The 13624-nt window shown below is 39.3% G+C and overlaps 2 protein-coding genes across 2 annotated transcripts in view; one reads left to right on the forward strand and one right to left on the reverse strand.

Annotated features, from left to right (window-relative positions):
- The window catches only part of dnah5 (dynein, axonemal, heavy chain 5), a 95332-nt gene extending 93553 nt beyond the window's left edge, over positions 1–1779 (reverse strand). The window contains exon 1 of the mRNA XM_019880079.1: positions 1558–1779. Within this exon, the coding sequence (XP_019735638.1) occupies positions 1558–1647 (90 nt within the window). The 5' untranslated portion in view covers positions 1648–1779. The remainder of the gene's footprint in view (positions 1–1557) is intronic.
- Positions 1780–3291: 1512 nt separating this feature from the next.
- triob (trio Rho guanine nucleotide exchange factor b) overlaps positions 3292–13624 on the forward strand; it is a 106929-nt gene continuing 96596 nt past the window's right edge. Inside the window, exons 1-2 of the mRNA XM_019880019.1 lie at positions 3292–4094; positions 11901–11954. Coding sequence (XP_019735578.1) covers positions 4025–4094; positions 11901–11954 — 124 coding nt within the window. The 5' untranslated portion in view covers positions 3292–4024. The remainder of the gene's footprint in view (positions 4095–11900; positions 11955–13624) is intronic.

The raw sequence follows: 13624 nt of genomic DNA on the forward strand, positions 1-13624 counted from the left end.
AGGTAATAAATTAATGATACAGATTTTCAACGTCTACTTTTTTCAGAAAGGACCTGTCACTAATATAACTGTCAAGTCAAGGGGAATAACAGCTAAATGCTTCTGAACTCATTTAATTGCGCTTCACAGTACAGATGGACAATGACCAGAAGCATACAGTGAAAGAATCAAAAGGTTTTTTTTGGCAAAGTAGTGGAATGTTATGCAATGGCCTTGTCAATGCCCTGACCTGAATCCAAAGACTTGCAAAAAAAGGCGTGATGGTGCAGTTTGAAAAGGAGCCTCTGATTATGTTTACTCTTATATGTTCCGGATTTCAGGCTGTAACTGACTGCAAAGGATTTGTAACCAAGTTTCAATAAGTGAAAGGTTAATTTCAGTATTGTAATGTGTCCCATTAATTTTGGTCCCTTAAAAATTGGAAGGCATACACACAAACTTGTAATTCCTACACCGTCCACCTGCTTTGGATGTAAATACTGTACTTTCAAAGGAATGCTGTAAACCTGCAGGTAAAACACATCTTACTTGTTTTATTTCAAATTCATTATGATGGTGTTCAGATCCAAAAAGATTTGCCAATATTTTTGAACCTGATGATATTTCAACCTTTAAACTAATCCTAGGCTTGAATTGTAACTGGCATGAAATGACTCCCAAAGAAACTAAAAATCAACACCACAGACCTAAGACATAATTAATGCAACTGATAAATACAATAATCTATAAATATGACACCTCAAAAAGACATTTTAAGACCGGGTCAATGGTAACTGATATGGGTTTTTGGTAACTACAGTACAGCGTTAACATACTGCTCTCTAGTGGACTAACGATCTCAGTGCACCCAGGAACGATTATGAATCACTGCTGGGATGCCAAAGTGAAACGTAGCAGTGATATTCAAAACAAGTATAAAAAATCTCGTAGATAGATGCAATGAAGAGTGCGAAAAGGGAAAAACAGACACACCCAGTAGTATAATTATACAAATAGTCCAAAAGCAAAGTAACCTACTGAGCAATACTGCATACGACATGACAATATTAAAAAAATGTGCATACAGTATTTTGTATTTTTGTAATCCTTCTAGCATCCATGTTATATTACTTTTATACATATTAAAAAAACACACATAACTATATGTGATTAAAATTTACCACGTGAAAAGAACATTTTCAATATATCAATGTGTGCCGTATCATGTACCGTAGCGCAGTTGCAGACGGTACACGAGCTCATGAGTAAATTACTGCCGAGGTACTTGAAAGCGATTTATGTGTTTTGAAGATTAAAGGGAAGTAATTAACCAGAACATGCATGTCCCGTGTTTGCATTACATATACAAAAACCTCATATACAGGAGTTGCAATTAAGTGTTTCAATGAACTCATGTAATGAGTACACGTATTAGCCAAGACCTGAGAGCAATGGACATAATCTGTATACTGTATAGTCATTGAAAAAACGTCGATTTCTTCACCTACACTGATCTTTTCAACAATGAAATAAATGCTGCAATCGGAACAAATGTAATTCCAAGGCCTGTGCTCATACCTGCAGTTCCTTGAGGGATTCCGCGGGTCCAGTTGACTGGCTGCTTCGGTTCCTGTAGTTGACTTTAACGACACGAGACGTGGACGCCATGCCCTCCACATTCCTCCTTTTTAATCAATTCCAATCAAATTCGTCAACAAATGTGTTGATTTGGCCACCGTTTCTTCAAATGATCACTCAAGATTTGATGCTACTGCTTCTGCGTTTAGTGGCCATCGTGTTGTTGTTCTGGTTACCAAGGTAGCGCAGGCAAGTGGGGGAGGCAGAATGTCAAGAATCTGTCCGAACACAGATTCAAAAAAGGAAGACAAAAAAGCTTGGAGGTGAATGAAACTTTTATAGCGCATGGAGCATTGATTGTAGTTTGGAGCGCTTTACAGTTACGCTGCATCATGAATTGTTTAATACAAATTAGAAAACATACTTTGATGCGGTATATAGGACAAACGGAGGTGTGTTTAGGAGTGATGCTGATTGGGTATTGAGGGAGTGAAGTTCATTATTTGGTAGTCAATTGTCCATGTTTTGGATTTGTTATTGTTTGGTTCCTTTGTCAAATTATGCTTATGAATATATAGATATTAATGATCATGTCTATTGTAATTCTTCTATTTACCTGTATTCCCACTTCTTTGTAAACGTGGAAAACTCATTAGTGTTTGTCTGTTATCCATTTTGTATTGTTTTGATTGCATGTTCAAAACAAACATCAAAAGTTAGTCCCAGTTCATGAAAGCCTCTGTAAAAACCAAAGTGACATCTTTATTTCATTTTTTAAACCAGATATGCAGGTAATTCTTCTAAATGATTTGTTTGCGTGGATTTCAAATCTGCCCTCGTTTTTTCCACCAGCACAGCAGGTTTTAATAATATTAATAATTATCATCATCGTCACCATAGTATGTAGTACTTAGTCATTTATTCATTCATTCATTTTCCGATCTGCTTTTCTCCTCACAAGGGTTGCGGGGAGTGCTGGGGCCTATCCCAGCTGTCTTCGGGCAGTAGGCGGGGGACACCCTGAACCGGGCGCCAACCAATCGCAGGGCATACAGAGACGAACAACCATCCGCGCTCACACTCACACTTTGGGACAATGTAGAGTGTTCAATCGTGCATGTTTTTGGAATGTGGGAGGAAACCAGAGTACCCAGAGAAAACCCACGCAGGCCTGGGGAGAACATGCAAACTCCACACAGGGAAGCTGGGATTGAACCGGTACCTCTGCACTGTGAGGTCGACGCGCCAACCACTGGACACCGGTCCGCCCGTAGTTATTTATATTTAGTACTATTTATGAATTACAAATTTGTTTCTGCAATAGCAGAAGCAATATATTTTCCTACAACATCAGAGCTATAAATGGCAACGCCTGGTAAAATCCGTATTGCTCAAGCTATGGTCAAACTTAAAAACAAAAAAAACGAAACTATCTCAAAAACCCGATTTTCTAGAACAACGACAAAAAAAAATAGATTTTTGGAATCAGTGTCAAAATACGTTTGGAGGCATATGTCATCTCCGATTAGAATTTGCTGTTATGCAAATGCACATTTATAGAAATTCAAATATGGGTATGCTGAATAAATTCTCCAGGTCAGTGTCTTAAATGAAGCAATACATATTTAAATGAATTGATGTAGCAACCTCCTGAAGCAGAACACGTTGATTATAATGTCAAATCTATTTACTTTTTGATCGTTGAACGGTTGTTCCACTTCCAACAACCAAGTACTAAGGACCGCTTCTAGGTGGCAGCAGCGCACTTTCCCGCATCGCCAAGGTCCAAGGAAGATTTATCAGGAAGCGGAGAACAGGATTACAATTGTGGGCCAAATGACCTCATAGTGTAGCATCGTCTTCCTCCATGCCGGCAGATATCAACACGAACGCTTCGTTTATGATGCAATAAATGTTTTAACCAGAAAAAAAAATCCCCACTGCTCTGCTCGTGACTCAAAGACCCGACACGCCTACGTGGTACACGAGCAGAACTGTCAATGAGCTCATCATGTGGGCTTCCTCTGGTGCGAAAAGCCAGAAGAATGACACTCCCTCACGGCCCGCATCAGCACCGCAGTGACGTGGGAGGGGGATAAATTCAATGTGGTGCACAATGCACCAACCCCACCTCCTCCAGAAACGGAATCCCAGGATATCCCACCCTCAGTCGTTTCCAATCCTCCTCCCCTATTTTTTTTTTTAAACCTCCACCTTATTTCACGACAGTATCACCCCTCCCTTCTCTTCCTCCAATCAACTCGGGAGCGCCGCCGCTCGGTCGTGAGGATTTCTCCCTTCTCGGTCAAAATGGAGGAGGTCTTTGGCTTAATGAGGGGAGCGCTGATTCTACGGTCGGATCTGCTGGGATGAAAGGTTCCAGCTTGCTTGTGTGACAAGAGCCGACACCGAATCGCTCCGGTTTGTGGATTTTTGAGGGTCCTTTTGCGCACGAGAGAGTGCAGCCATGAGCGCAGCGGAGGGGCTTGATGAGGCTGCAAAGGACGCTCCAGACGTAGCGGCGTTTTTCAAATCCGGTAAGTCAGGAAGGGGCGAGTCTGCTTCCAAGCGGGGGGAGTAACTGCACGACTGTCGGTGTGCTCACCAGTGGGCTGTGTCGGTGTTGCAGAGCCTCATAACGATTAAAAAAAAAAAAAGGTTGCGCGTACTGTACCCATTGATCGCATTTGATTCCACCGGCTTGTCACGTTGTAGATCACAACCATGAATTATACCGGTACATTAAATGTGCGTGATCAGGAGCTGCGTGACCCTCTTGGAGGTATTAGCCGCACCTATATCCAAACCGGACACGTTATCATCAATATATGACGAAGATCTGGCAAAAATGACTATTTCATCCTATGGGACCATCATGCCTGAATGGGCAATGCAATGCATCGCACGGGGCCTTTCTGACGCCATGGCATCATCGTCACAACAAATAAGAATAGCCAAGCCCTCTTTAACAATGCATCCAAAACGTAAACACGTTTTATGGGGCCTCCATTGGACATCATTCACGCCAGTGTTGTTGTGATGGTACTTGAATGACGAGAGCGATAATCTTCTGATTTGTACTTGTGCGTGCTTGGTGTCGTTTCATGACATCCTCTACTGAATATGTGCATCGTGCTTATGACTAACTGTCCCACAATATTAGGTCCTCCTGCACATCCAAAATTCAATACCAGAGCGGTATCAAAAGGCATCTCTTTAGATGAGTGACACCTTTTAGAGGGCCAAACTATTTTAGTTTGAATAACGCTTTGTTGTAAAGTGTGGCAGTGTTGTACAATGCATCACATCACATGTTTTCATGCCAAGGCAACCAAAATAGGGACACCTCTTAAATTGATGCCATGTTGTTCTTTGCCACTATAAAAATCCACAATAATAATCATTAACTGTCACTACAAATGCATAGACATTGCATCCCTCCAAGCAACAACAAACAAACAAAATAACTTGTTTTCAATTTTGTGGTCCATTCACATGAAACAATGAAGATGTTTCAATGGCATTGAATGGATGAGTGAAAATGTGAGTTGAAGCAAGAGATACAATTTTGACCCATGTCAAACTCTCAAATGCTGCATTGCCACTAACAAAATCCCAAAATTGTATGGGAACCAAATAAAGATGTCGTGGGATACAGTTACCTCAGGTTTTGTATCGCATTTCATTGGAGTGCGGAGGTGTTCCAAATGAAGTGGTCAGTGAATGTATGCTTGCACTGTGTGGATGGTTTCTTGGTTAAAAATATTCTGCACGTTTTTGTGACATTAATGTAATAATTGTGAAATTTATAGTTCAGAGATGTATAGATAGATCATTTCTTTTTTGAACTCCACGCGACCCTGTTGTTTCGGGTCTGTTTTTTGGGGGTATAATTTCTGATGAGGTGCAATGGTCGTGAGAAGTGATGCTTCCCCCAAAACAGGTGAACCACCAGCACTTATCCACCCCTCAAGAAACAGCTGCCTCCCCCTCTCTTACTCAGCTGTTTCTCTCTTTGACACCTGGTGCCATTGGGTCTGGTGTTCACCATCTATGCATTAGCACAAAAAACACATCATTCACACACGTCCACCAATTTACTTTTTACTTTGCAATTAATTTACTTGCATTCAATGCAAAAGACTTCTTTTTTAAGCAAATATACACATTTCAAACTCGTTTTTTAAAAGATGTGCTGTACGAGCAGCGCTTAATACATTTATTAGACCACTCTATGAGGTTTATGCCAACATTTTTTTTTTTAATGTTTCCATTCTGGTTAATTCTTAATCATATGAGGGTCTTTCACCAAAACGATATTTACTTTGACTCTGACTTTTTCTCTCTCACATTGTTTTAGAAAATAAATAGGTAGAAAAAAAAGTGGTATATATGGCTTTTCCACCTTCTAGGTACTCAAAGTGTGTTAAGAGCTATACAGCCTCCTCATCGACTTGTTCACTTTAGTGTCCTGTTCTGCTCAATGGCAATTCGACATGGTCATGGTACGGTGAAGGTCGATGGGTGGTGTAATAAATTGTACGAGAAATCAGCTTTGCTAGCCAGACAGTTGGGAATGTTGTGTTTTTTAACTTTTTTAAAAAAAATAAATTTTATACTCTTACAGTTGCTCGGGTACTTTTCAATGTATTTTTCTTATGGCTGCAATAATGAATCGATAATAATTGATATTACCAGTAGAAAGTTTTGGCAACAAACTATTATTATTATTATTATTATTATTATTATTATTATGACTATTATACTAGTTACCCACTGTGTCTCCTGATTATCACCTCAATCACCCGCTCAGTTGCTGCGTTTGCATTGCGCCAACGGTATAAGACTCTCTTGACATATTTGCGTCTTTTAACCAATCAATATGATGCATTTTGATGATGTAAGCAACTGCTGGTTAACGAATGGATCCTGATCATAAATCACGTTCTGACACTTTCAAGGGCACACTGGCCGTTTCTGAAAATGAAGAATACTGGACCGAGTACGGTCTCGTGAAATCATGAAGCACGGTCTCTCAGTATGAGTGTTACAGGGGACAAATGCCATCGTTATTTTGAAAATAGAGCACATAATTAACTTAGAGAATTGTTTGTTTTTTTTCAAATTACACTGTACCTACACTACCCAATGGACATACAGTTTGTACATTTATATGTTTTTGTGTGTCGGTGTCCACGAACTTTTGTAATTTGAGCTCAGCTATTATTTGTATTGTCTTATTCATATTTTATTCAAGAGCTCTGGTATGTTCATTCGGCAACATTTAAAAAAAAAATAAATCAATTCGATTGATTCAAAAAGTAATCGACCGATTAATCGATTACTAAAATAATCGTTAGTTGCAGCCCTAATTTCCCAAAGCTTTGTTGCATTTTATCAGAGAGATGGCTCAGTGAAGTTGGGCTGTTTCGATGTTTATGTGGCAGCAAAGACAGCTCATGCAGTGTTGATGATGGAGAAAGAAATGGGTATGGACTCTGGAAATCAGACTATGTAGGAAAGACAATTTTTTTTTTTTGTTGTTGTTCTAGAAGCAAATAACATTTCCAAATGGCAGAATAAGAGCGGAGCAAATAAAAAGTAACAGTAGTTTGATGTTCCCATTCATCTTTTTTTTTTTTTTTGCCACTAACACACTCCTGTCAATATCATGATAGCAATGAGGGAAATCATTAAATTAAATATTCATTCATTCATTCATTCAGTTGGTCATTCAAAGCCCTTAATATGCTTTTAATTCAACCATTGCCTTGTTCTGTAACCTGATACACTTCATTCATCCATGCAAACATAGTATTGATCTTCTCAGCCAGTATTCTAATCTATGATTGTGCAAAGTGCTCTCGAGCTATATCGTAACTGCTGTGTCTGGGCCCTGTTTTTTTTTTTTATTATTATTATTATTTTTTGAGATTATCAATGTTATTGTTCTCTATTTGTATCTTGATTCAACAAATGACACCAAATACACTGTCAATACAATACAACGTTCAGACTAAGTACAGTACATGTCATTAAATCCTTCTTACACTTATGTATGAATACAATCAGATGAAAACTGCAGACAACATTCAGTCCTTTTTGATAGGTGTTTGTCATGACGCACCTTGACTTCACAATATTTGCCCATTCTACCTTGCAAAAGCTGTAATTGTGAGGGCATGTCCTGGGGCAACTCACCGACTTTGAAGTTAGATTTTGGTCATTTCATCTTCTTGTGAAACACTTGTGTTGATCTTGAGATAATGTATGTCAATTTATGCTTTGAGAAATTCCGTTAAATTCCTGTCAGGTGGCTGTGGAAAGTCGTGCAAAAGTGGATCGTTATTTTGAACTGTTCAAAATTCTCTTCACCATGACGAGAGCCCGTGTACGCTCAACAGGATAAGTGGTACAAAAATAGATGGATGGAGTTATTATACTATGAAGTGTGACTCCACAGAACTTCTAGATACTATAATCTTTGTATTTTAAAGTGACCTTCATCAACCCCCTGTCAATTTAAAACATGCTGTTGATGAATTAGATTGAGAGATTGACCTCTGTCAAAGGTGTTGTAGCACTGCGACGTGAGTCGCAAGGTACAACTAAAAATAACGTCTAAATAATGGGCATTTTGACAATATCTAATTTAGGGCTCTCTTGAGTAACATGTAATGAAGTTATTGCGTGCATGCAGTGGCAGTATTGTTCAAAGCTGCGTTGTGAAATTCAATTGGCATAGAAGCTACTGAGTGCACACTGCAATAAGATGTCCGATTGTCAGACCATCTTGAACTATATGTTGCTCCATTAATGCCTAACGGGACTTGCCGTAGGACAGTGGCCATTAACGGACAAGCAAACTCCGTTCTGACTGTGTTAGACTTGCTCTTTTTTCGTCCATCAGACACAATAATTCGTACATCGAAGCTTAAGGGTTTCTTGTACATCTCTTGCTGTATTCAGAGCAGTTTTAAAAAATATATCTTTTAATATCCTTATGTGGAGGAATAACCAAATAATTCCTTTCATACATAAGTAGACTAAAGCAAAGTGAATCTCAGGAAGGACAGATTAAAAAAGGGATAGGCATACTTGAAGGGATAAACAAGCCTTCACCCATCAAATTATAGAGTTCAAGTTGGGATGGACCACGCCTTGTGAAAGTCGACTTCCTTGCTCTCGACGAGGCTGAACTCCTTTGGTTATATCATTGGGCAGTCTAATTGGCAGTTGGTCAGAGTTGAAGACCAAGCATAGATTGGCATTGGCTGTGTTGTAAAATAACTGACCCCAATGTACATGTCGGCTCTCTTACAACCCAAGAAGAAAGCGGTTTTGAGGAAGACAGACTCACTTTATTTTTATCTTTTTTTTTTAAATAGTGTGTATACACCACAAAGTCTCTTGTGTAGCCATCTCTGAATTACAAACTGGGACAATTATAAAAGCACCACAACAGACTGACTGCTGAAGAAGTTATTTTTAGATTTCCAAGTATGTGAGTTTTGTCAATTCATATGTTCAGTAAACAGTTAGTCAGTCAACGAAATAAATAACTATTCTACTTCTGCTTTTATTGCGTTTGAGGAAAAACTTATTTCGCAAGTGACGGTGCTGCTGGTCTAATTTTGGGTGAACTACTTTCACATGCTTGCATCGAGCAGCCATGCTGTGACAAGTGTTGTGACAAGTGTCATGATGTCGGTGAATTCTCACGATCTCAACAATTGTTTTTGTTGTGTTTGTTATTGGACATAACTCTTTAGAGACAAAGCATTACTTTGCACTTCTGCCTTCAGGTTCCTGCAAAATCGTCAATTTTACTTGTCGACGATTGACGAATGGGTTCAATCCATTCCTGTAAGAACAGCATTTCTGTCATTACTTGGATAGGTCACATTCTTTGTGGACATGCTACCCTCCTCCACCTCCTCAAATTATTGATGAGTTAAAAATATCACTTACGTACACGCATCCATGCGAGAGGTCATTTGGAGGCAATCAATCAAAGACATTTTGACATATTTGTATCCATGTATGTCCATCCATCCATCCATCCATTTTCAATTTAGAGTGTTGTTTGGTTGGATACGTGTGCCATGCGATTGGCTGGTAACAAGTTCCAGGTTACCGCGCCTATTGCCCGAACTCCGCCGGGATAGGCTCCGCCACACCCGCGACCCTTGTGAGGATAAAGCGGTTCAGATAATGGATGGATGGACATGTTTGAGCTTGTGCACTGCTCCAGACTACTTCTCAACAGCTGTGCATGGCCTGTCCAACACAAACTATGCTCTCTCTCCCACTCAAGTGTGCACACAACATTTCCCTTTGCTTTGAAGAGAGCAGCATGCTTTGATCCGTGTCGCGTGAACAGTGCCAGCCCACTGCTCCTCTGGTTCTGAGAAGCTAAACTGCCGCTCGCCCTCCCCGGCATCGGATTGAGGATCAAACTTGGCATCCTCCCATTTAGGCTTGCAGAATTACTGACATAGATTACATGTGTATACCAATTGTCCACAAAGTAATGCACGTTTGAGAGCAAAACATCTTAAAGGCTTTGCACCCAGCAGCAATGGTATTTTGATCACTTTCCCTGCTTTAATTTCCACAGAACTTGCATCGTGCACATATCTCATTTGATCAGACACTCTTGGTACACAACACCGTATAAAATGAAACACACAGGAAGTGAACAGGTGCTTTGTGTAATCCTAAAGCATATGCCACGCTGTTCTTTTTAGAAAGACAGCTGGGTGAAGCTGAGGCAGAAGAGACCTAAGCTGACCCTCATCCCTGGCTCTCTCTCCCTTGTGCTACAACAGTGTCCTAGTGACGTGACCCAGAAACAGGGTTTGTCGGTCTGTGACTTGATCAGAGAGATGTTTGTCCAAGCAAAACATGTCTTCAATGTTTGACTGGGTTTCTGTTTAATTTAACCATGTGCTGCAGTCGATCTAAATAAGTTTATATAACGCAACATACAATTTTACAAAAATTGTAAAAGTATTATTCCTGAATATTTATTTCACTTTCAACCATTCGACATGTTCAGTGGCATCAGTGCTATACATACACATATAGTTCTTATTTTTTTCTTTGTATTTTTGCAATGGACAATAAAAGCGGTATTGTGCTATGACCAAAACATAAATATAAATCTATATAAATAAAACATGAATTGGAATATTTCATATCACACACTTTTTATGCTGTGTCTTTGATTTAAAGATGACAATACGCAAAAATCTACAAAAATTGTAGAAATTGTAACATATGGGGTAACCCATGTGTTACAAACATCGTAGAAATTGCAGCACAAGGGTTACGGTCAAAGGGACGGTGTGTAAAATATGTTGATTTTTCATTGTTAATTCTTTCAAATACCCACAATTAATTTCAATTTGTAAAAAATATGGCCTATGACGTCAACGTCTTTTTTTTTTTTTTTAAATAATTGTAGGTGGAGATATCTCAAATTATATTACAGGAGGTTGCTGTGTTTCGCAGCCATCTTTCTGCTACGGATACTCGAACGAGACAAACTTAGCGAGCGTAGTTCCTTAACATCATGACTACGGCATGCGTCAAAACTGCAATGCACTTACTTGGTCACATCGGGCGGGAAATGCGTATTCACAAGTTTGTCTGTGTATTCTAAATGTTTCGTCTTCTTGAAGAGGATCTCTCTGTGAAAACATTTAAACTTTATCTGGTACTTCTTACATTGAGTACAGATATGTCTGATTGAATGAGTGTGTGTATACAAGTGAGTCAGAGAGGAAAGTGTATTCACACCTGTGATTTAATCATTCAGCTACTGCATTGAGTCACCTGGGAATTTTTAATGAGTGATACCAAACATTAACCAATTTTAATGGAAACATTTCGTATTTCGGGGGGCTCAGAAGTATAAACATTTCCAATGTGTCTTAATCAGGGACATTATTTGGTGAAAATACCGCAAGGATCAAGAATTACAGTACACTTAACACATTAGCAACCTTTTTGAAAGCAGTCGGATTTGGTGTGGAGTAATTAGGTGCGGGGGTAACTTGAGGGGGGCCCTGGGATACCAGGCGCACCCCAAGAAAAATTGGCAAATTTCTACCATCTATACCAAGTATACTTTTTATTGACTGATTTAGGTTATAATTGTGAATGTTACAATGCTGGCAACGCTTCACCATCCCAACAAATAGGGGTTCTCAAATGTTACCTCCTTTATTCCAAAGTCCTGAGACCCCACCTAAAAATACAAAATAAAGGGTTAGACAGGAGGTGTTGTTTTCGCTTTCCTCAAAACACAAATTAAAATTTGTTTTCTGCCTTTCTAGATTTCTCACTTCCAAAATGTGACTCTAAACTGGATGGACCCGGTCAGACCTCAGGTAGGGTTCAGTGGTTTTCTTACAGTCTTTGCAAGCCAACTGGCAGTTTTCCAACACTATGTGAGGCCCGTTTCAACTGAATATTTCATGCCTTGCATCGGGGGTATATTCTAACCGAACACACTGCATACTGTGATATGTGGATACATTAAATACAATACATATTTGTATATTTGTATGATGTTTCTTTATTATTTCTATATGGTAAGTTTGGAAAGAACATTTAACTAAACGTTCCTCATCAAATAGCGGCATTGTGGAGGTCTGTGTGGATGTTGCTGATCTTCCCATCTTTCATTGCTTCTCAAACACTTTTACGGTGCCCTATATGCCTCTTGTAGAGCCATCCATCAAAGAAAATAAGAAGAGGTAGAAGAATCTTTTTGCTAAAAACTGGGGGGAAACATGCTTTCCCATGTTGAACTCATTCATGTATCATCAATCATCACATATAGTGTATTCTCTCGTGGGGCGTTTTCCTAACCTTCATTTAGCCAAAGCACCCATTGGTGTCAAACTCAAGGACCGGGGCCACATCCGGCCCGCCACATCCGTTTATGTGGCCCGCCCAAGTTAATCGTGTGTGTCAACTCCCATGATCCTTGATAAAACCTGTCCAGAAATTGTCAAATTGTTATGTGTAATAAATAACAAGATTGAGTTTTTTTTTTTTTTTTTTTTTTAAGAATTTAATTTGACCTTTTTACAGTAATTGAACAAACTATTATCCTTGGCGTCTGATTTTAAATCTAGTAATCTGCCAATCTGTTTTGTACAAAGTACAGTATATGATGACACAATTAAACATATTTGGTTTCACCCTCATAATGACACTCCAAAGTAAGCCTTAACGACAAAGTGGCCCGCCACCAAAACGATTTTGACTCCTCTGTATTAGAGGAATCCTACGGCACCCCCCTACCCCCCAAAAAAATAATGAAATCATTATAATCTCATTTCAGTTTAGTCACAAATTGACTTCCTCAATGTTAAATCTGGTTCCTATTTAATTGAAGACAAAGATGATACACTCACAGGAACGTGACTTATTCTGTTGACAGGAGGAAGGTACACAAGTTTATTGTACCTTGTGCCATCCACTGGAAGAGCATTTAATATTTCTACCTTTCACCCAGCATGTTTTCTGAAGAAACTAGTTTATTATTATTTGGATTTTCTACTTTGGCTAAATTCCGGTGGCAGAAGAATGGCCAGGAGTGCAGACGGAGGCAGCAGACTGCCAATCTAACAGACATCAATTCAATAGTATGTGTTGTCTTTCACCCAGTGAGAGCCATGCGGTTTACACAGTTTAGTCCTGATGTTTCCAATTGGGTCATCCGGGGATAAACATTTCACAAGACTTTTTTCAACTGACAGTCTGGCTGATTATTTCCAGTTGCCAGGATCTGAAAGGGGTGTTAATAGGAAGCGATTGGATGTGCCAGCCAAATCCCGTGCTAACCCTTTGCCCAAACCCTCTCGAATTACATTTTTGCAAGATACAGTGAAAAAGAGGTTTACTTCTAGATGTCACACCTCAATTCATGAGCTTTTCACACTCAATTTCAGGTAATGAGATTGCAGTAGAGTAGTGGAGACAAAACTAAGTGTTTATGTAGCTAGTCTAGGTGCCTTAATGACTTTTATATGGAAACACTGGTGAAAAT

This window comes from Hippocampus comes, unplaced genomic scaffold (genome assembly GCF_001891065.2).
Source record: "Hippocampus comes isolate QL1 unplaced genomic scaffold, H_comes_QL1_v1.1 scaffold135, whole genome shotgun sequence".
NCBI lineage: Eukaryota > Metazoa > Chordata > Actinopteri > Syngnathiformes > Syngnathidae > Hippocampus > Hippocampus comes.